Source organism: Numenius arquata, chromosome 24 (assembly GCF_964106895.1).
Source record: "Numenius arquata chromosome 24, bNumArq3.hap1.1, whole genome shotgun sequence".
Lineage (NCBI taxonomy): Eukaryota > Metazoa > Chordata > Aves > Charadriiformes > Scolopacidae > Numenius > Numenius arquata.
The window spans coordinates 4,918,758-4,938,252 of record NC_133599.1 but is presented as its reverse complement, the minus strand read 5'-3'; the positions used below and the strand labels follow the sequence as shown (position 1 = coordinate 4,938,252).

At 44.1% G+C, this 19,495-nt stretch overlaps 1 protein-coding gene across 1 annotated transcript in view; it reads left to right on the top strand.

Annotated features, from left to right (window-relative positions):
• Positions 1-19,495, top strand: part of SRPK1 (SRSF protein kinase 1) — a 32,537-nt gene that overhangs the window by 9,804 nt on the left and 3,238 nt on the right. Inside the window, exons 3-15 of the mRNA XM_074163500.1 lie at positions 2,813-2,931; positions 4,700-4,808; positions 5,251-5,338; positions 5,555-5,642; positions 7,112-7,218; positions 7,853-8,018; positions 9,375-9,400; positions 10,348-10,561; positions 11,244-11,666; positions 13,513-13,613; positions 17,153-17,260; positions 18,590-18,659; positions 19,099-19,191. Coding sequence (XP_074019601.1) covers positions 2,813-2,931; positions 4,700-4,808; positions 5,251-5,338; positions 5,555-5,642; positions 7,112-7,218; positions 7,853-8,018; positions 9,375-9,400; positions 10,348-10,561; positions 11,244-11,666; positions 13,513-13,613; positions 17,153-17,260; positions 18,590-18,659; positions 19,099-19,191 — 1,712 coding nt within the window. The remainder of the gene's footprint in view (positions 1-2,812; positions 2,932-4,699; positions 4,809-5,250; positions 5,339-5,554; positions 5,643-7,111; positions 7,219-7,852; positions 8,019-9,374; positions 9,401-10,347; positions 10,562-11,243; positions 11,667-13,512; positions 13,614-17,152; positions 17,261-18,589; positions 18,660-19,098; positions 19,192-19,495) is intronic.

Below are 19,495 nucleotides of genomic sequence, written 5' to 3'. Positions count from 1 at the left end.
TAGGAGTGAAATGGTTTTGGGTCCCCGGGACAGACTGGGCTGCAGACTGTGGGGTGTGTCGTGCGCAAGGCCATCACAGCAGGATTCCTCAGCCCCGTTTTTAGGAGAAACCTTCCCGGAGAATGGGCTTTATTGCTTCCAGTAACTTCTTCCTTGATGCATGAAATTACTATTATTGAGGAGCATCGGGACTGCGGAATGGCACGATGTTTCTGTCTGCATCAGCGGTTCTTAAGATGAATTTTCTTTTGTATCCGATCCAATCCCTTACATCTTGCACGGTTACAAAAGTGAAATGTCTTGAAACAGCACTGGGGAGAATTACTCTTGATTATTTACGCTGTGGGTGTGGCTACTGGGCTGAAATTCTCCTTTCTGTCCAGTTCTGGTTCCCTTTACCCTGTCTATAGGATTTGTTATATATGAGCATCCCGTCTCCCCTTCAGCCATTCTGCCCATAACCCTTTCTTGCCTTTGCAACCTGCTCTTAATTTGGGGATAGTCTATGACTTTATTCCTAGCTCAGTTTTCCCCAAAGGAATGCAGCAGTTCTAAAGGAGCTTTTTTGACTTCCAAGACTTCCCCCCCTTCCCCTCCTAGTTTTCTTCTTCCTACCCCCAGCTTGAAATGCTGTGGTTTACAGGGAAAAAAGTCTAAAATACTCAATATTTTTGAGCTGGATCAATCTAAGAGGTTGATAATAAACGTCCCATTAGCCTGGCAGCAGTGGAATGGACTGTCTGGCTGCCTTCTTTTATGGTTCGGGACCACTAATCGGTGATCCTTATCTGTTCCTGAATTAAAAAGTCAGCAGGACTTACTAGCTCTGACAACCAACTGAAATAAACGTGGAGTGGTTTGGTTGGACCTTTGTAGCTCCTCTTTTCTTTAATGAACTTCAATTCCAGGTTGTAGATGGCTACAAGTCATCATCCATCAAGCCATCATCAGATGGCTACTGAGTCACCATCCCTGGATGTGTTCAAGAGACGTTTAGATGTGGTGTTGGGGGATATGATATAGGGGAGAACTTTGTAGTGTAGGGTAGATGGTTGGACTCGATGATCCCAAGGGTCTCTTCCAACCTGGACGATTCTATGATTCTAAGTTTAGTCGTGATCAGCTTGGAAGGGGCCATTTCTTCCTTTTCACGCTCTGTAGATACTGAAGATGGCCGGAGCTTTAGCATGTAGTAATATATTTAATGTATGACGTCTCAGCAGGGCGCAGGCGTAGTAGGTAAATGCTGAACATTCATGCTGTTGTATAACTTCTTAAAATTGTAATATTATATTTGTCCTATGGATTAAGATCAGTTAGTACAGCCCTGATACAACCGAGTGGGAATCCTGTGCATCCTGAGCTATAAAACTGCATCTGAAAGCCCACAGGCATTGCCCTGTCCACTGGCATGACCAGCCTCAGCAGCTACTCCTTCTTTGAGGAAAACCAGTGGAATTTGAAATAACCTGGTGGGAGGCAGCACTTACAGCTGCTGCTTCACTGGAACAATAGTTTCCATACAAGAAACTTCCACAAATTCACACCGACAGGGAAGCGCATTGTAAAGAATGTTATCTCATGCTGGTACCTCGTTTGCTGTGGAGAAATTTGTTGCCCACCTCCTTGGACAACTCCAGCTTTTTTTTAGTCCCATAGTTCTAAGAAAAAAATAAAAAGCTTAGAGTTAATATCCTGCAGTATTTTGCCACTAAATCTTGCCAGTGCAAATGGTCTATAGGCATTGTTTGCATTATAAATGTTTAATTTGTATGAAAGGATATTGAAGATTAAATTCTGTAGAGAATTAACCGTTCCCTGTAATGGTTTGTAAAGTAACTAACTTACCTGGTTTAGAATTATCTTTTTGTGAGCTGTTTGGCCGTAGCAGGGCGCTGCCGTGCGGGAGGAGTTGGGGCACGGGGACACAGCAATGTCCTTTAGCTCAGGGAACCCCAACGCGGCTTAAATGCATAAGAACGACGAGGCGGCCTTTGCCAACGTGATCTTCACAAGCAGGGACTTGGAGCAGCACATTTGGGGAGAAGTTAAACACAAAAAATTAATGTTTTTATTTATGAATGTAGGCGTGGAAAAAAAAAAATACCACCTCGATGCCCAATTTCAATCCCTCTGCAATCACGAGCTCTGGGCAGGGTTTGCAGGACATCTGCTCTGCACGCTCCCACTCCCCAGAGTTCAGACGACTGCAATGAACTATAGACCTTCAGTGAAGAGACGCAGCCCCCACGGGAGAACAGGAGCAATTGAGGGCAATATTAGGGATTTTAGGGTTAAATGTTCATTTGATCTTGAAGGTGGAAGGGACAAAGGTCAAAAGTTCTAAGACATTGGTTTAATGTTTTGGGTTTTTTTTTTTCCAAAGGAGTACGAATTGATGTTAGTCTTTAAAATAACATTCATCACCATCTAAGCCTTCAGTTTTTATGTGAGGTAACGTCTTAAAATACAAATTTGCTTTAGAAGAGTCCTCACTGAAAGGCTGAGAAGGAGCTCAAACAGACTAACATTCTGGTGGGAACACCAAGATTTACTCGCAATCTTGTCTGGCCTTGTCTTTGTTCCGCTATAAAAGCGAATCTAGGGCATTAAGTTGTATTTCCTGCTAGTATATGAAAAGTTGTTTCTATCTGCCTTGACAGTAGCTTAGGAGTAAAAGCATTTAAATGTGAAAATAGTTTTTCTGCAGCCTGAATGTTGCATCTCCTCCGTTATCAGCAGTCCCTGCTGTGGAAGGAGAGGTGCTGAGCTGAGCGGTAACGTGCGAGACGTGCGATGTGTTCTCTTCCAGACCCGACCCCCAGCATCGGGGCCCCGCAGCTCATTCCGAGAATGATCTTCCCGAGCAGGAGGAGGAAATCCTGGGATCAGATGACGATGAACAAGAGGATCCAAACGATTACTGCAAAGGTGAGAACTTGCTTGTTTAAGGCACTAGATTTTCACTGTAATCGGGAAATTCCCAAGATTTCCCATCTACTGTACAGAAATTAGACTCCCTCTTACTTAAAGTGTTTTTTGAAGCTGCAGGATGACAATAACATTTTTTCAAGCTAACCTGAAATGCAGGAACTATTCTCCAAGGTTCCTTCTGTTATCAGTAAAGATTTGAGTTGGAGAGCTGTTTTTAATGCATGTTTAAAGCTGTTGGCTTTTTCCTCTGTGCCAGTGGGCTTTCAAATTGGTAAAAGCAAGTAGACATTCAATTTCTTCTTGATTTTCATCAGAAAGAGGACACTTCAAAATCCTTCAAATGAGTTTCAAATTCTTCATTGTTTTCTTTTGAAGATTGTCATCTTGGTATCCATTCTTCAGATAACTCTGTCTGCAAAAACAGTCTTCCGCTGTTTCTCTGAGCAAATACAGACCAAATGGAAATACCACAGTATATAATTTGATAGCAAAAGGGGCAGGTTGTTTTTTTAACATAGCAAATACTTTAAAAAAAAAAAAAAAGACAGAACACTGATCATAGAAATTCAACTGATCAATTAGTTGAAGCTTAAATGTGTCCCCTCACCTCCATGCACTTTGTGAGATAAATTCTTCTGTGATACTATTTATTGTATTTATTGAATACGGAGGAGCATGTAACAAATGCCATATGTGTGTATAAAAGAAATGCAAAGTAGAAATAGCACAGAGAACTTGGGTTGCAATGTTTCTTCCACTTCAGTGTTTTACTTCAAAGCATTTACGTTACTTTTAGCGTGCTACCCAAATATTTGTGGGATTTTGTTTGCTGTAAAGCGAGTGGGAAGAAGAAAGCCAGTGTGTGAGTTAGTGACTGGTGGGGCTGTCACTGCTGTAACTGAAATCTTTAAGTGAAGAAAAGGGACTTCTGCTGCTTGAGCTAATGAAGTAATGGATTGTGATTCTATGTCTTGTTTGTCAACCAGTTAATTGAGAGAGAGGAATCTTCTGGCAAAGCATGTATTTCCTGGGTGGTATTTGCTGGCCACAACTCAATAGCAAGCGCCTGGAATCTAGGGTGGAATTCCAGGTTCTGGCAAAAATTTATGCCTTACCAATTACAGATTCTTCTCTTCGCTCTGTTTTCTGCCAGTTCCCTTGTGTCTTTGTCTGGCTTTTCATGGCTTTGCTTCCATCGTGGAATGCTCCCGCATAGTCAGCAGCTGAGAGATACTAGGGGAGGAGAATTTCCTAATTTCAGTGATGATGTTAAATGGTGAAGAGCCTTTCAGTCAGGAAAGCGGTAGCAGGGGGAGCTCCATTGGGATCTTGGGTGCAGAACTCTCCCGTTATGGAGACAGAGCATGCAAAAGCAATGCTGATGTTTAGCTGTACAATTCTGTTACTGAACACCATAAGATGTGTTTTCCAAAGTCTAGGAGACTTCAGGTGGTTTCACTGAGAAACTAACCCTTTGTGGCGCTGCAGTGATGACCTACATTGAAAAGGAGGAAAAGTCAGCCCTCCTGCTTCAATTACATTAAAACTTTCCAATCAGCTAGAGGGCTGTTCACAGCTCCTCCTTTAATGTACTGTATATTTGTTCTAGCAAGATCCAATTAGAGAAACATTTGCATTTGTTTATGTAATTTAAATTTTAAACGTATCAAATAAGCCTGCCCCAAGTTGTGATGCTTGTTCCGCATACCTGCTCCTCAGCACTTGTGTGATCACTTGATACACAAACTCCACACTGTTTTTCTAGGTGGTTATCACCTTGTGAAAATCGGAGATCTGTTTAATGGACGATACCACGTGATTCGGAAGCTTGGATGGGGCCACTTCTCCACTGTGTGGCTCGCTTGGGACATCCAGTAAGTCCTTCCGTTCTAACTGGTGTTTCTGGTGGGAATGTACAGCATTGCACTAACGTGATCAGAAAGCACCTTTTCACTTTGAGATAAAAGCACAAAATGTAGCTGTCCACATCCTAACGTAGAAGTTTCTTTTGATATTGTGCATGTTGAGTATGTGGGAGGGAATTAAGAGAACAAACCATGTGTTTCCACTTTGGAAAGAGTGCCCTTGTCTTCAGCAGCCTCTGATCTACTATTTCATTTTATGAGAAATGACTAACATGGGTGCTTTATAAAAAGAGACCCAAAGACAATCATCATGAGAGTGCTTAGACCTCATTTTTCTGCGATGCTTTAAATACGTAGCTCTCTTATATGCAAAAGAATTAGGATAATCCTGGAGAGTAAGTTCTTTGTATGAGTGTTAACCATCTCCAATTTCCTTACTGTGTGTGCGTAGAGGGAGGAGATTTGTGGCAATGAAGGTGGTGAAGAGTGCGGAGCACTATACAGAAACAGCACTGGATGAGATCAAGTTGCTAAAATCGGTGAGTAGCAGAGAGTGGGGATCCGTTTTATTAATTATTTTTCTAAAATTCATGTTGGGGAGTTCACATTAGTCGCATGCTTGATATTTCTGGTCGTCTAGCTGCAAAGAATTGGGTAGGAACTGAACAGTAGTGCAGTAGATCTGACTTCAAACGTATATTCTTGCCTAGTAATTACCTCAAGGAACATGAAATTAATGCTCTTTCTCTCTGCAGGTCCGCAACAGTGATCCAAATGATCCTAGCAAAGAGAGAGTTGTTCAGTTATTAGATGACTTCAAGATTTCAGGAGTGAATGGTTCCCGTATCCTTTTGGGAAATAAAGGCAGAGAATTGCACAAAGCTGGGTGTTTACTGGGGAGCTGCCGTGTCAGGGCTGGGGAGCAAAGCCCAGGCATCTCCTTCGCTGCCCGAGGGACCTGCTGCAGAATCGTCTGCCTCAAAACTGCCTTAGATCCAGAATGATCGTTCAGCATGATGTAATATGTCTAAATTGTGGAGTCAGCTCTGCTGAGTCAGGCTGGGAACATCACCCGGAGATGGGGTGGCTGCGTCTGGTGTGTCATCAGCACTGAATAGCTTCGTGTCCGAGGTACCTTGGGGTAAGAGCCCGTCTCTCTCAACCCCTCAATTTTGCAAGCAGCCTGGTAATAACCCTTTATTGAAGGAAAGCAGGACAAAATGTTAAGAATGGTAATTAAAAAGAGCAAACCCATGCAGTCTGTAAGTTGATAATAAGGTAGTTTTCTAGTTACGGAAGCACAGACTTTATCAACGTTGTTAAGATGTTTAAAGTGTATTGCTTTGGAAATCCCCTGTAGTTCTGTGAACAGCCTTCTAATAGGGCAGTGATTTGTGGCAAGTCCTAGTAATGCACCTTTAAAACTTAAAAGTTGCACTTTGGTGTCTGTTTCTGCTTTGCAGTACCTCGGACTTTATTTCAGTGAGAATTACGGGGCTGCTTGAGAGAATTGAGCTGTAGATCATAAATGTTCTAACACTTCTAAACAAACAGTAGCCCCGTAATGGATTTTTTCTGTGAACTTTTTTCCAGTACCTAGCACTGAGTAAATGTTGACTTGATCTTGTGTTTCTTTCACTCTTGTGAAATGTATTCATGCTTTCTGCCAGTGTAGAAGAAAAGCAGCCTAATAAACTCCTAGAAGTCTGGCTTCTAAAGCAAAGGCACAATTCAGTGTATGTCACTAGAGTGGCTGTAGCTATTAAGATCTTACAGACAAAAAGCAGATAATGTAAATACTGTTGAGGTCCAGGCTTGTCAAAAGTTTGTTTTGCTGGTAAAGAGGCAAGGGAGGGCGGAGAAAGTACCTTAATTGTTCTGAAGATGACTTATGAAATGGAAATTTTGTTATCTTTTCAGGTAATGCTGGTACATAGAGATCTGGCATCGAGTTTTGCCTGAGGCAAGAGCTAAGGCTGTTCCAAAACATACACTGTTGGCTGGAAGCTGTCTCAATACTCACAGGAAATACTAATGCACGCTTGCTTGTGTAATGGCTTCCACCCAAAGCAGGAGTTTGCTACTGCTGCCTTCGGACCATTATCCCAACCAACTCCATCTCTTTGTATTTCAGGCTTTAGATGACAGCAGTGATGTGTAGGATGGGATGGGGCTGTTAAGGGAGGCAGCTTCCCTAAGCTGTGCAAGAAGGATGAGGGTTCTTTAATATAAAACACTTTACTGGTATGGATTTCTTTTGATCTTCAGTCCTCGGGTCAGGTTGTCCATCTCTTTCCTTGACCAAGTTCCAGATATCTGTATGGTGTTTGAAGTTCTGGGGCATCATCTCCTCAAGTGGATCATCAAGTCAAATTATCAGGGGCTTCCACTCCCTTGTGTCAAAAAGATCATCAAGCAGGTAAGTTCCAGTTCTGACTGCACTGGTCCCCTTGACCCAGCGAGAATTCTTTCATTAATCTTTCTCAGATCCAACAAAACAAAAGTTAAAAATCACTGATGTTAGTGTTTCCTTTCTCTGCTGCAAAAGCCTTCTGCTACGGATATTTATTTTCTGACATGTAAACCGCTATGGGAGGCCAGCTTTGCTTTTACCCTCTTCTAACCCTGGTTATTCCTTGTAAGTGCAAGTATTTCTTTTAAAACTTTCACAGTAAGTACAGTGCTTAGTGGTGGGAAGAGCAAGAGAAACCTGTTCTTCCTACTGGGTGGTTGCCTAAGAAGAAACATCTTTCTACATGTGAGGTGGAGGGGAGGAGGAAAGCGTGATTTTATTGCAGGGTATTAAAATTAGATTTTCAACTGTGGTAAGTGTTGAGGGTAAAGAGAGTATTTTAAGTTTATAGCTAAAAGCTGTGTGCAAATCTATATTATCTGCAACTGAGTAGTAATGACTGATCGCATTAGAGCTAATCTGGAGTATTCTCAACACAGAAGTCCTTCATTGGTCATCGTAGACAACTTCAGCTTTGCATTTTCACTGTGCTCATTCTTTGCTTTTTCTAATGTTGGGTTTCCTTCTCTCCTGTCCACAGGTTCTTCAGGGTCTGGATTACTTGCACACGAAATGTCGAATCATTCATACAGATATCAAACCTGAGAACATTCTCCTGTGTGTTAACGACCAGTATATCCGCAGGCTGGCTGCGGAAGCCACAGAGTGGCAGAGATCGGGGGCTCCCCCACCATCTGGCTCTGCAGGTGTGGTTTTTTTCCTGAAAATTGATGCTATTTCTGCCCCACCCCCCAAATCATACCTGATCTCACTCAGGAAGATGTCTCCTCTCACTTGGGAGGTCATCCACCCCCTCTGCTCTGCCCTGGTGAGGCCCCACTTGGAGCACTGTGCCCAGTTCTGGGCTCCCCAGTTCCAGAAGGACAGGGAACTGCTGGAGAGGGTACAGCAGAGGGCTACAAAGATGATGAGGGGCCTGGAGCATCTCTCTGATGAGGAAAGGCTGAGGGACTTGGGTCTTTTTTTAGTCTGGAGAAGAGAAGGCTGAGGGGGGATCTGATCAACACCTATAAATACTTAAAGGGTGGGTGTCAGGAGGATGGGGCCAGTCTTTTTTTCAGTGGTGCCCAGTGACAGGACAAGAGGGAATGGGCACAAACTTGAACGTGGGAAGTTCCACCTAAACGTGAGACCTGGAACGGGCTGCCCACAGGGGTTGTGGAGTCTCCTTCTCCGGAGACATTCAAAACCCTCGTGGACACGTTCCTGTGGGACCTGCTCTGGGTGACCCTGCTCTGGCAGAGGGTTGGACTAGATGATCTCCGGAGGTCCCTTCCAACTGCATATCATTCTGTGATTCTGTATTAATGCAAGTAACCTCTGAAAAGTCAACTAAATTGTGAAGTTAGTAATAAGTTGTAACTCAAAGATGATCAGGGAGGCAGTGGTTTGTGTAAGAAAAATGAAGGGAGGATACGTGTGTGCTGGTGTCTGCTTTTAATGCAGCTGGTCTGGTCTCAATGAAGCTGTAGGGCGCTCAGTCTTGTAGAACACACACTGCATAGATGCTAACGCACTCAAAATAGTGCTGGAGTTCAAATGTGGTGAGGTGCTTCTAACGTTTTCTTCAAAAATTTCTTTCCTTTCATTCCATTATGCTGGAAATGCATTTCATGAAGGGCTCTGTCAGTCGTTGTCTCACAACACCAACGTTTAACTGAGCCCGTTGTAGCATTAGCCTAGGGAAACTCCCTTAACTTTGATATTTTAATGTTTTGCTTTGCATTTTCTTTTCAGTAAGATGCATAATACATGCAATAAATGAAGCTGCATGACAGGAAGTTTAAGTTTTTGATATCAGTCAAGCAAGTCTATGATCTGGAATTTTAATTATGCATTTACTCATTTAATGTTTTTATCTTTTTTTTTTTTTTTTTAATTCTTACTGTACTTTTTGTAGAGAAATAAGCCTCCAAAATAACATTTGCTGCTGTCTTTAAAATGTTGTTACCAAACCACATAGGAGAAAGCTTACCTTAAGAATGGAGTTGCAGTTTTGGAATATAAACTTAGTAATTTACTCATCTTCCTTTCCATTTCAGTGAGCACTGCGCCACAGCCAAAACCAGTAAGTGTGATTTGCTTCCACGTGTAAGTAGCCATCTACTGAGAGCATCCACTGCCTTATTTCATAATGCCGTCAGCATTAAGGGAAAGCAGCCTTATAGCAGAAGGAAAAGCGTGATTTGTGTTTGTCATAGAGACAGTCACCAGGTTCAGTGCTGTCCTGGAGACATGAGTGGTGTTGGCTCATGGACCACATAGGGCTACAAAGATGATGAGGGGCCTGGAGCATCTCTCTCTTACGGGGAAAGGCTGAGGGACTTGGGTCTTTTTAGTCTGGAGAAGAGAAGGCTGAGGGGGGATCTGATCAACGCCTATAAATACTTAAAGGGTGGGTGTCGGGAGGATGGGGCCAGTCTTTTTTCAGTGGTGCCCAGTGACAGGACAAGAGGAAATGGGCACAAACTTGAACATAAGAAGTTCCACCTAAACATGAGGAGGAACTTCTTCACTTTGAGGGTGGCAGAGCCCTGGAAGAGGCTGCCCAGAGAGGTGGTGGAGTCTCTGTCTCTGGAGACATTCAGACCCTGCCTGGACACGTTCCTGTGGGACCTGCTCTGGGTGGACCTGCTCTGGCAGGGGGTTGGACTGGATGACCTCCAGAGGTCCCTTCCAACCCCATATCAGTCTGTGATTCTGTGACAACCGGGACTAGTAGTCTTTTTGGTGGTGTCAGGGTCTGTTGTGAAGGTGACTCTTGTCTGTGGAGTCTGAGATCCCTCCTTTGGAGAATTCTGTTGGCTGCTTAGGTCAGGACAGAAATGCACTGACAAGAGCCTCAGGCAACTGCTCCAAAAACCTTAATATCTGCTTTTTATTTGGGGGGCGAAGAACCATCTCCAGAGTTTTCAGCCCAGACTGCTTCTTCAGCTCAAAAATAAATTAAAACTTGACGCATTTTAGGTTACTGAAATATGAAATGCTAAGTCCAATTTCCCTGCTTCTGTGTAGGCTGACAAAATGTCAAAGAATAAGAAAAAGAAGTTGAAAAAGAAGCAGAAACGACAGGCCGAGTTGTTAGAGAAGCGAATGCAAGAGATAGAGGAAATGGAGAAGGAAGCAAGCCCTGGGCAGAATCAGCCTGAAGAGGAGGAAGAAGCTCAGAGCCCCCTAGAAATGCTCATAAAAGTTAGTCCACCAGAGGAAAACGTCAGTAAAAAGCCAGGTATGGACCTAAAATATTGCTGAAGTAGCACAGTATTGTCCTGTCACTCATGCTGAGCAGAGGGAGCATCTTCAGCAGAGGTGACCATTGTTATTTAGCCTGTTTGCGTTGCGTTTTACTCATCTAAAGAGACTAGAAAATACCCTGTTACAGATTGAGTTAATGAATGACTGTGGTGCTTCCAGTTGTAGTTGTACTTTAGCCTATCAAAAGCATAACTATTCCCACTTCTAAAAAAATACCAATACACCTGTTTTCCAGCATAGGGATGTCCCCTCCTTTGTCTCAGGTGTTGCTTATGTCATTTTCATTTATAGTCAGAAATGTGAGTCTGCAAATTGTCACTGGCTGTTAAATTAGGGGATAACTACTGTTCAGTCTGTTCTGATGGTTTTGCTCTTAAAATGGAGCACAGGTAACTCCTCTCAGTTACTTGAGTGAATGTTTTCCCAGAACTAGAAATGCAGCCTGATGGAAACAAAGCTTATACAGTGCAGGGAAAAAACCTCTTTAATGCTTTTGTTTAAATATGATTTGTTTCAGGGGGAAAAATACTAAGTCCTGTAGGTTTAGGAGAACACAAGATATGCAGAGAACTTCCTACTTCTGAGGACTCCCTAGAACAGCTTCGTCTATTACTTTGATTAGATAGAATCTATCTTCTCCTTTTCCTCTCTTTCAGCTGAAGCCGCTGTACAAGAGCAATCGATTCTAATGGAAAGCAACGTGGAAAAATGTGTAACGGAAATAAATTGCAATGGAGTGATACAAATGACGGACTTCCCAGACTCCGGCAACCAAGGGTCTGTGCGACTTGAGGATGACCTTCATAATGCCAATGACTGTGGCGATCACCCTCACCCGAAGGAGAACTTCCATAGTTGTAATTACAGTCAGCGTAACGGCGACTCGGAGAACAGGCCCCAAGAGGGAATGTCGGTCTCATTCGCACCCTTGGTTTCAGAGGATTCCATGGTGTGTCAGCCCACGTCCAACGAGGAGCGCTCGTTCAATGAGCAGGAGATCAACCACTTGCAAGAAAGCATCCAGACAGAGCTACCTTCAGAGGACGAGAATGAGAATAACGGCCCCTCAGACAACAAAGGTATAAGAGGAACCCTGTGAGAAAGGGCTCCTTTCTCCTTGGTCTGGGAGAGTTGTGTTACATCACTTCGAGTGTTATAGAAACCTCCATTTTGTGGGCTGAAGGGATCCGAACCACCTGTTGGAGCCTTTTTCTCCCAGGACTAATTAACATGACAGTTCTTTTCTGTGGTATTTGCTGTTTGTAGCTTCTAGTTGTTGTACTTCAGACTATTAAATGCATAACTATTCCCACTTTAAAAATATAACTCATACATTTGTTTTCCAGCATAGGGACATTCTCCCCCCTTTGTATCAGGTGTTACTTATGTGACTTTCATTTATAGTCCGAAATTTACTTGTCACTGATTGTTAAATTATGGAATAAGTACTGTTCAGTGTGTTCTGATGGTTTTGCTCTTAAAATGGAGCACAGGTGACTCCTCTCAGTTACCTGAGATGAGTAAATGTTTTTCTGGAACTAGAAATGCAGCCTGACAGAAACAAAGCTTATAGAGCATAGGAAAAAAAAAAAACACCTCTTTAATGCATTTGTTTAAATATGATTTGTTTCAGGGGAAAAAACCTAAGATTTTGAAACTTGAACTGCATGTAGCTGGATGCCCTGCTAGATTCCTTAGGTGTATTTTGCTTCTCACAGCTCTCTCCCAAACTGCTTTAGAGCTACAGCTGGATGTAGTTTAGGGACGTAATATTTTTGCTCTCCACTGTGTCACTGAGGTTTTTGCCAAAGATACTTCAGCTCTTGTGACTGTCTCTTGCAGCAGTGAGTGATGGCTATGGCAAAAAGGTGCCTATAACATGTGGACTATCCTTCAGAGATTTAGGAAGATTTAAGGGTTGAGAGGCTGGTTTTGTTTCTGGCAGTGCCCTTATTGCAAAAGCCTGTCTAGATCTAGATAGACTTTTTAAGGCTGTGTATATAATTCTGGCAAAGTGTCACTCTTGCATGTTCTTAGTTCTGCTTTGTGATACCAGTTGGGTCTAATGGTCTCTAAGGAGAAGGATCTGAGGGTCCTGGGAGATGGTAAATTATCCATGAGCCAGCAATGTGCCCTTGTCGCCAAGAGGGCCAATGGAATCCTGTGCAGCGTAAGGAAGAGTGTGGCCAGTAGGTCGAGGGAGGTCATTCTCCCCCTCTACTCTGCACTGGGGAGGCCACAACTGGAATACTGTGTCCAGTTCTGGGCTCCCCAGTTCAAGAGAGACAGGGAACTACTGGAGAGAGTCCAGCATGGGGCAACTAAGATGATGGAGGGATCGGAGCATCTCCCTTGTGAGGAAAGGCTGGGAGAGCTGGGGCTCTTTAGCCTGGAGAAGAGAAGGCTGAGGGGAGACCTTATCAATGCTTCCAAGTATCTAAAAGGTGGGTTGAAGGATGATGGAGCCGGACTCTTCTCAGTGGTTCCCAGTGACAGGATGAGGGGCAACGGGCTCAAGCTGGAACGTAGGAAGTTCCATTCAAATGTGAGAAAAAACTTTCCAGTGAGGGTGGCAGAGCCCTGGAACAGGCTGCCCAGGGAGGGTGTGGAGTCCCTTTCTCTGGAGATCTTCATGCCCTGCCTGGATGCAGTCCTGAGTGATGTGCTCTGGGCAACCCTGCTTCAGCAGGAGAGTTGGACTAGATGGTCTCTAGAGGTCCCTTCCAACTCTGACAATTCCGTGATTCCATGTGGCTCTTTTGATCATAGAGCAGACTGATGCTCATTTTTATATCTAGTCTTCAGGGAGGGAAAAGTCCATGAGTAAACCCCTTCCTGGGTAGGGGAGAAGGCTGCAGGATTTGGGTGACAGATGGTGACAGTGTCCATGTGGCTTTAATCAGCTGTTGTCTGTGTTGCCTCTAGGAAAATCGACTGCTGGGAATTTCCTTCTTAATCCTCTTGAGCCCAAGAATGCAGATAAGCTCAAAGTGAAGATAGCTGACCTGGGGAATGCCTGCTGGGTGGTAAGTTTAAAATCTGTTCACATTGGCTGTCTAAACCTGCTGATTCATTCACAGGATGCCAAGATGGAAAAGAATCTGTAAAATAGATTCTTAGACCTGCTTGTGAAAGTAGTGACAGTTTGAAACTCCGTTGGGGGGGGGGGAAAGGGGGCAGCAGGGACATTAGTAGTCCTCAACATAAGATTTCAGTCTGTATTCTGAGTGCCTCTTTAGGCATTGGATTATTTCTAATAGGCCCGTGGAGAGTGTCACATCTAATGGGTAGAAATCTGCATATGCAGAACTTCTGAAAGAGTCTGGAGAATGAGAAAGTTGCAAACAATTGCTCTGATGTGCTAGTTCTCTACTTTATTAGCTTGTCAAACCATTTCCATGAGCACATGAAAGAGACTTATAAATAGTTTTATTCTTTGATCGTTGTGCTGTGCTGCTTTTAAACGTTTGACATTTCAAATAGAAGAAATGCCTATTTTACTTGGCTTTTTAAGTGGCAAAATACTTCAGATCTTATGGGAGAGAGTCTCAGATTTAGAATTGCACACATCAGGCTTGCAGCAGCCGGCAAGGTCATCTCTTAAAATGGTGTTGCTTTTCTGCTTTAAGGCACCTGAATCGTGGCCTGTCTTGATCAGTAGGAGAAGGTGCAGCTTCTGAAAGTCGTCCCCTAGCCTGTTTTTGTGACTTGCTTTCCTGGACTGTTTTACTTGAGGAGTGTCTTCTGTAGAGCTTCAGAGGGCTGGAGCCCCTCTGCTGTGAGGACAGGCTGAGAGAGTTGGGGGGGTTCAGCCTGGAGAAGAGAAGGCTCCGGGGTGACCTTTGAGCCCCTTCCAGTCCCTCAAGAGGCTCCAGGAAAGCTGGGGAGGGACTCTGGATCAGGGAGGGGAGCCATAGGAGGAGGGGGAAGGGTTTGACACTGAAAGAGGGGAGATTGAGCTGAGATGTGGGGAAGAACTTCTTTGCTGTGAGGGTGGTGAGAGCCTGGCCCAGGTTGCCCAGAGAAGCTGTGGCTGCCCCATCCCTGGAGGGGTTCAAGGCCAGGTTGGAGGGGGCTTGGAGCAGCCTGGTGTGGTGGGAGGTGTCCCTGCCCAGGGCAGAGGGTGGCACTGGGGGGGGGGGCTTTACAGAATCACAGAATATTTTGGTTGGAAGGGACCTTTGAAATCAGCGAGTCCAACCAACAAAAAAAACCAAACCAACAACAACAAAAAACCACACAAAAAAAACCATACAAAAAACCCAAAAACAAACAAAAAACAAAACAAACAAACAAAACAAAACCCCAGAACACCAAACACCAAAACCAAAACAAAACAAACACCCACAACCACACACCACTCCACCCACAAACAGACAGAAACCAACGATCTCGGGCACTAGAGCGTGCCCTGAAGTGCCATGTCTACACGTTTCTTAAATACCTCCAGGGATGGTGACTCCACCACCTCCCTGGGCAGGCTGTTCCAGTGCCTGACCACTCCCTCAGTAAAGTAACTCTTCCTAATATCTAATCTAAACCTCCCCTGCCCCAACTTCAGACCATTTCCTTTGGTCCTGTCATTATTCCCTTGGGAGAAGAGGCCAACACCCACCTCTCTGCACCCTCCTTTCAGGGAGTTGTAGAGGGCAATGAGGTCCCCCCTCAGCCTCCTCCAAACTAAACATGTCCAGTTCCCTCAGCCTCTCCTAGACATGTTCTCTAGACCCCTCACCAGCTTGGTGGCTCTCCTCTGGACACGCTCCAGCAGCTCAATGTCCTTCCTGTAGTGAGAGGCCCAGAACTGAACACAGCGTTCAAGGTGAGGCCTCACCAGTGCCCAGTCCAGAGGCACCATCACTGCCCTACTCCTGCTGGCCACGCTATTCCTGATAGAGGCCAGGATGCCTTGGCTCATGTTAAGCCGGCTGTCCACCAACACCCCCAGGTCCATTTCTGCCGGGCAGCTTTCCAGCCACTCTTTCCCAAGCCTGTAGCGTTGCCTGGGGTTGTTGTGACCGAAATGCAGGACCCGGCACTTGGCCATATTAAACCTCATCCCATTGGCCTTGGCGCATCGATCCAACCTGTCCAGATCCTTCTGTAGAGCCTTCCGATCCTCAAGCAGATCCATACTCCCACCTAGTTTGGTATCATCTGCAAACTTACTGAGGGTGCACTCAATCCCCTCCTCCAGATCATCAATAAAGATTGGCCCCAAAACTGAGCCCTGAGGGACACCACTGGTGACCAGCTGCCAACTGGATTTCACCCCATTAATTACAACTCTCTGGGCATGGCCATCCCGCCAGTTTTTTACCCAGTGAAGAGTACACTTGTCTATGCCATGATTCGCCAGCTTCTCCAGGAGAACGCTGTGGGGGACGGTGTCAAAGGCCTTACCAAAGTCCAGGTAGACAATGTCCACAGCCTTCCCTGCATCGAGAAGGTGGGTCACATGGTCATAGAGATCAAGTTGGTTAAGCAGGACCTCCCTTTCATAAAGCCATGCTGGCTGGCCCGGATCCCTCGGCTGCCCTGCACTTGCCGTGAGAGCTCACTCAAGATGATCGTCTCCATGATCTTTCCTGGTACCGAGGTCAGGCTGACAGGCCTATAGTTTCCCGGATCCTCCTTCCGGTCCTTCTTGTAGATGGGTGTCACATTGGCCACCCTCCAGTCATCTGGTACCTCTCCTGTTGACCAGGATTGTTGATAGATAATGGAGAGAGGCTTGGTGAGCTCTCCCGCCAGCTCCCTGAGTACCCTTGGGTGAATCCCATCCAGCCCCATGGACTTATGCGTGTCCAGGTGCATAAGCAAATCATTAACTACTTCCTCCTGGATTATGGGGGGGTTGTTCTGCTCTCCATCCTTATCTTCCAGCCCAGGAGGCTGTACACCCTGGGGATAGCTGGTCCGACTGTTGAAGACAGAGGCAAAGAAGGCATTAAGTATCTCAGCCTTCTCCTCGTCCTTGGTCGCAATGTTCCCCCCCTGCATCCAGTAAGGGATTGAGATTCTCCCTGACTCTCTTTTTGTTGATGTATTTATAAAAACTTTTTTTGTTGTCCCTTATATTAATGGCCAGGTTGAGTTCCAGCTGGGCTTTTGCCTTCCTAATTTTTTCTCTGTATAACCTAACAAGATCTCTGTACTCTTCCTGAGTTGCTTGTCCCTTCTTCCAAAGGTGATAAACCTTCCTTTTTTCCCTAAGTCCCATCAAAAGCTCTTTGTTCAACCAGGCCGGCCATTTTCCCCTCCCTTTAATTTTGCGCCTCATGGGACAGCCTGCTCCTGGACCTTTAGGATTTCCTTCTTGAAGAGCGTCCAGCCTTCCTAGACCCCTTTGCCCCACAGGATTATCTCCCAAGGGACCCTCCCAACCAGGGTTCAAAACAGGCTAAAGTCCCTTCCTTTAAGGTCCCTTCCAACCCGAACCATTCTATGATTTAATGAGGATGCAAAATTCAGATGAAGTTGATCTGCTCTGGCCTTTGAGGTTGTTGATTCTCCTCTCTTTAAACAGTCTGTAACTGTTTAATAAAACATTTCTTCTCTTTAGCACAAGCACTTCACTGAAGACATCCAGACGAGACAGTACCGATCCCTGGAGGTGTTGATCGGGTCGGGGTACAACACCCCTGCTGACATCTGGAGCACAGCGTGTATGGTGAGTGGGGTCACCAGGGGGTTTTAAACTCTTCCTGTGGATGGTTCTGGGAAGCTGGCTCTCTGGACTGCCAAGGCACTAGCCAAGCCTGGAAAAAAAAAAAAAAAAAACCAAACAGGTGTTCAGCCAACTTCTAGACTTGCTGAATACCGTGTTTCCATACCAAAATTGTTTCTCTTTTATTTATTTTTTTTGCCACGTCTGGCTTTCCTTTTGAAAGTTAATTTTGTTGTATGGCACGGTGGATGATTGTACTTTTGTCTTCGTGTTTTGTGGAAAAACAAGACAACTGTGCAATTCGGAGGACAAAATCCTTTTCTTTAAAGAGCCTTTCTGCTGCATCCAGCCCTGTTTCACAGATGTCTGCAGTATAATTTCATATTTTAATGGTATGCATCCTCTGCATGTTTGGAATCATTTTATAAGCTGAGTAATGCCGAGACGAGGCTGGCGCTGTTTCTGTAATAGCTGGCAAATGCAGAATATGGTAATTTAAAGAAAAGAAAAAAAAAAAAATCAGTCTAGTCAGTTGCTACATGTGCCTCTGGTGTCTCCATTCTGTGTTTTTTTACAAATCAAAGCTTTTTTTTTTTTTTAATATTTTCAGCTTGGAAAACAGCGAGTGAAATAATTTTCGCAGTCTTGGAAAACAAGCTGTGATTTTTGGTGATTGGGTTAAAAGGGAAGGTGATGCCTGTCGTGTTGTCTCTGCACAACCTGTGGCTGCAATTCAATAGTGAGACCACAGCATTCCATAAAGAAAATTAAGACTAGAGAAGGTCAGAGGTTCTTGTTTTGAGTAAAAGTGAATATGGAAAAGGGTAAATGTGTCATGGAATTTAGGAGTGGTGAGTTGAAATGAATGCAAATGTTTCTTTTATTTAAAACATGTTTTTATAGCTCCAGCCAAACGTTCAGAGGTTAACTGTTTGAAAAATGTCTCTTTAATATCTGAAATGTGGGGAGAGGGGAGAATCTTTGTTAAAAAAAACCCCAAACCCTAGAGTTTGGACATGACATCGTTTTGCAAAATGCTGTAGAGGCAGAAGAGGGGGTAAGCGTGTGAAATGCCTTAATTTTGTGCAGTTTCACACATGAATACTGCATTATGCTGTGATCCAGAACTCATCATAGATATGCCTGTGATGGTTTTTTTTAATGTAGTCATTAAAATACTGCAAAGTAATTACACATCTTAAGGTGATAATGGTGTGCTGGAGGTTTGCAGGTTATTCTTCCCACTTCTTTGCTTCTGGCCCACAGAGAGATGCAGAATCAACCTGTGGAGTGTATTTAAGTGATTTAACGTGCTCCTTTCTGTTTGTTTAGGCCTTTGAGTTAGCAACGGGAGACTATCTGTTCGAGCCGCATTCTGGGGAAGATTACTCACGGGATGAAGGTGTGTTTGTTTAAGTCTTTCCTTTTTAAAATGGGGTGTGAAATACAACGGTTGCTTCTTCAGAGTGAGCCTTCTCTTCTGATTAGCAATGCAAAAGCTTCTGGCAAAAAAATGGTTTACTTAAATCAGTGCCAACCGTGCTTGAGCCTCTGCAGTAAAACACTGCAATAAAATCCATGTTCTTGTGTTTCCCATTGCTCTTACCACTGGGTTCTGTATCTTGCTGCTTAAACTGATCGTGCCCCAAATTGTCCTTACCTTTTTTTTTTTTTTTTCCCTTGACTTTGTCATTGCTCAGTGTAAGCTGATTTCAGGTGGATCTCAAAGTAATTTTTAAGGGAGATAATGTCTTTGTCCTTCTATCCCGGAGAAGGAAACTGGGGCAGAGAGATGCCTTGTGTGGATGTGACTCATTGTCTTTTCTTTTGAAAAAACGCAGATCACATTGCATTGATCATAGAACTTCTGGGGAAAATACCTCGCAAGCTCATTTTGGCTGGAAAATATTCCAAGGAGTTTTTCACCAAAAAAGGTAAGAGGAAAGAAAGCAGTGTCACTTACAGCCCCAAATACACAAGAGTGCCTTGCTACAAATAACTAATTAACAATAGATGCCTCTTTAAGTCTTTCCTTTGCTTTATGAAAGGCTTTTTCAGTAAAACTGCAGCTAAATATAAGGCATTCTTGTTGAACTGCTAAAAGTATCCTTTGCCCTAGTACTTGACATCTTGGGGTAGATCAAATGCAGCAGGTAGAAAAAAAAAGAAAATACTGTAGGTACTTCTTCAGGCTTGATTGGGCTTTTTTTAGCTGCTTTTTGTGAACTAGAGGTGTTG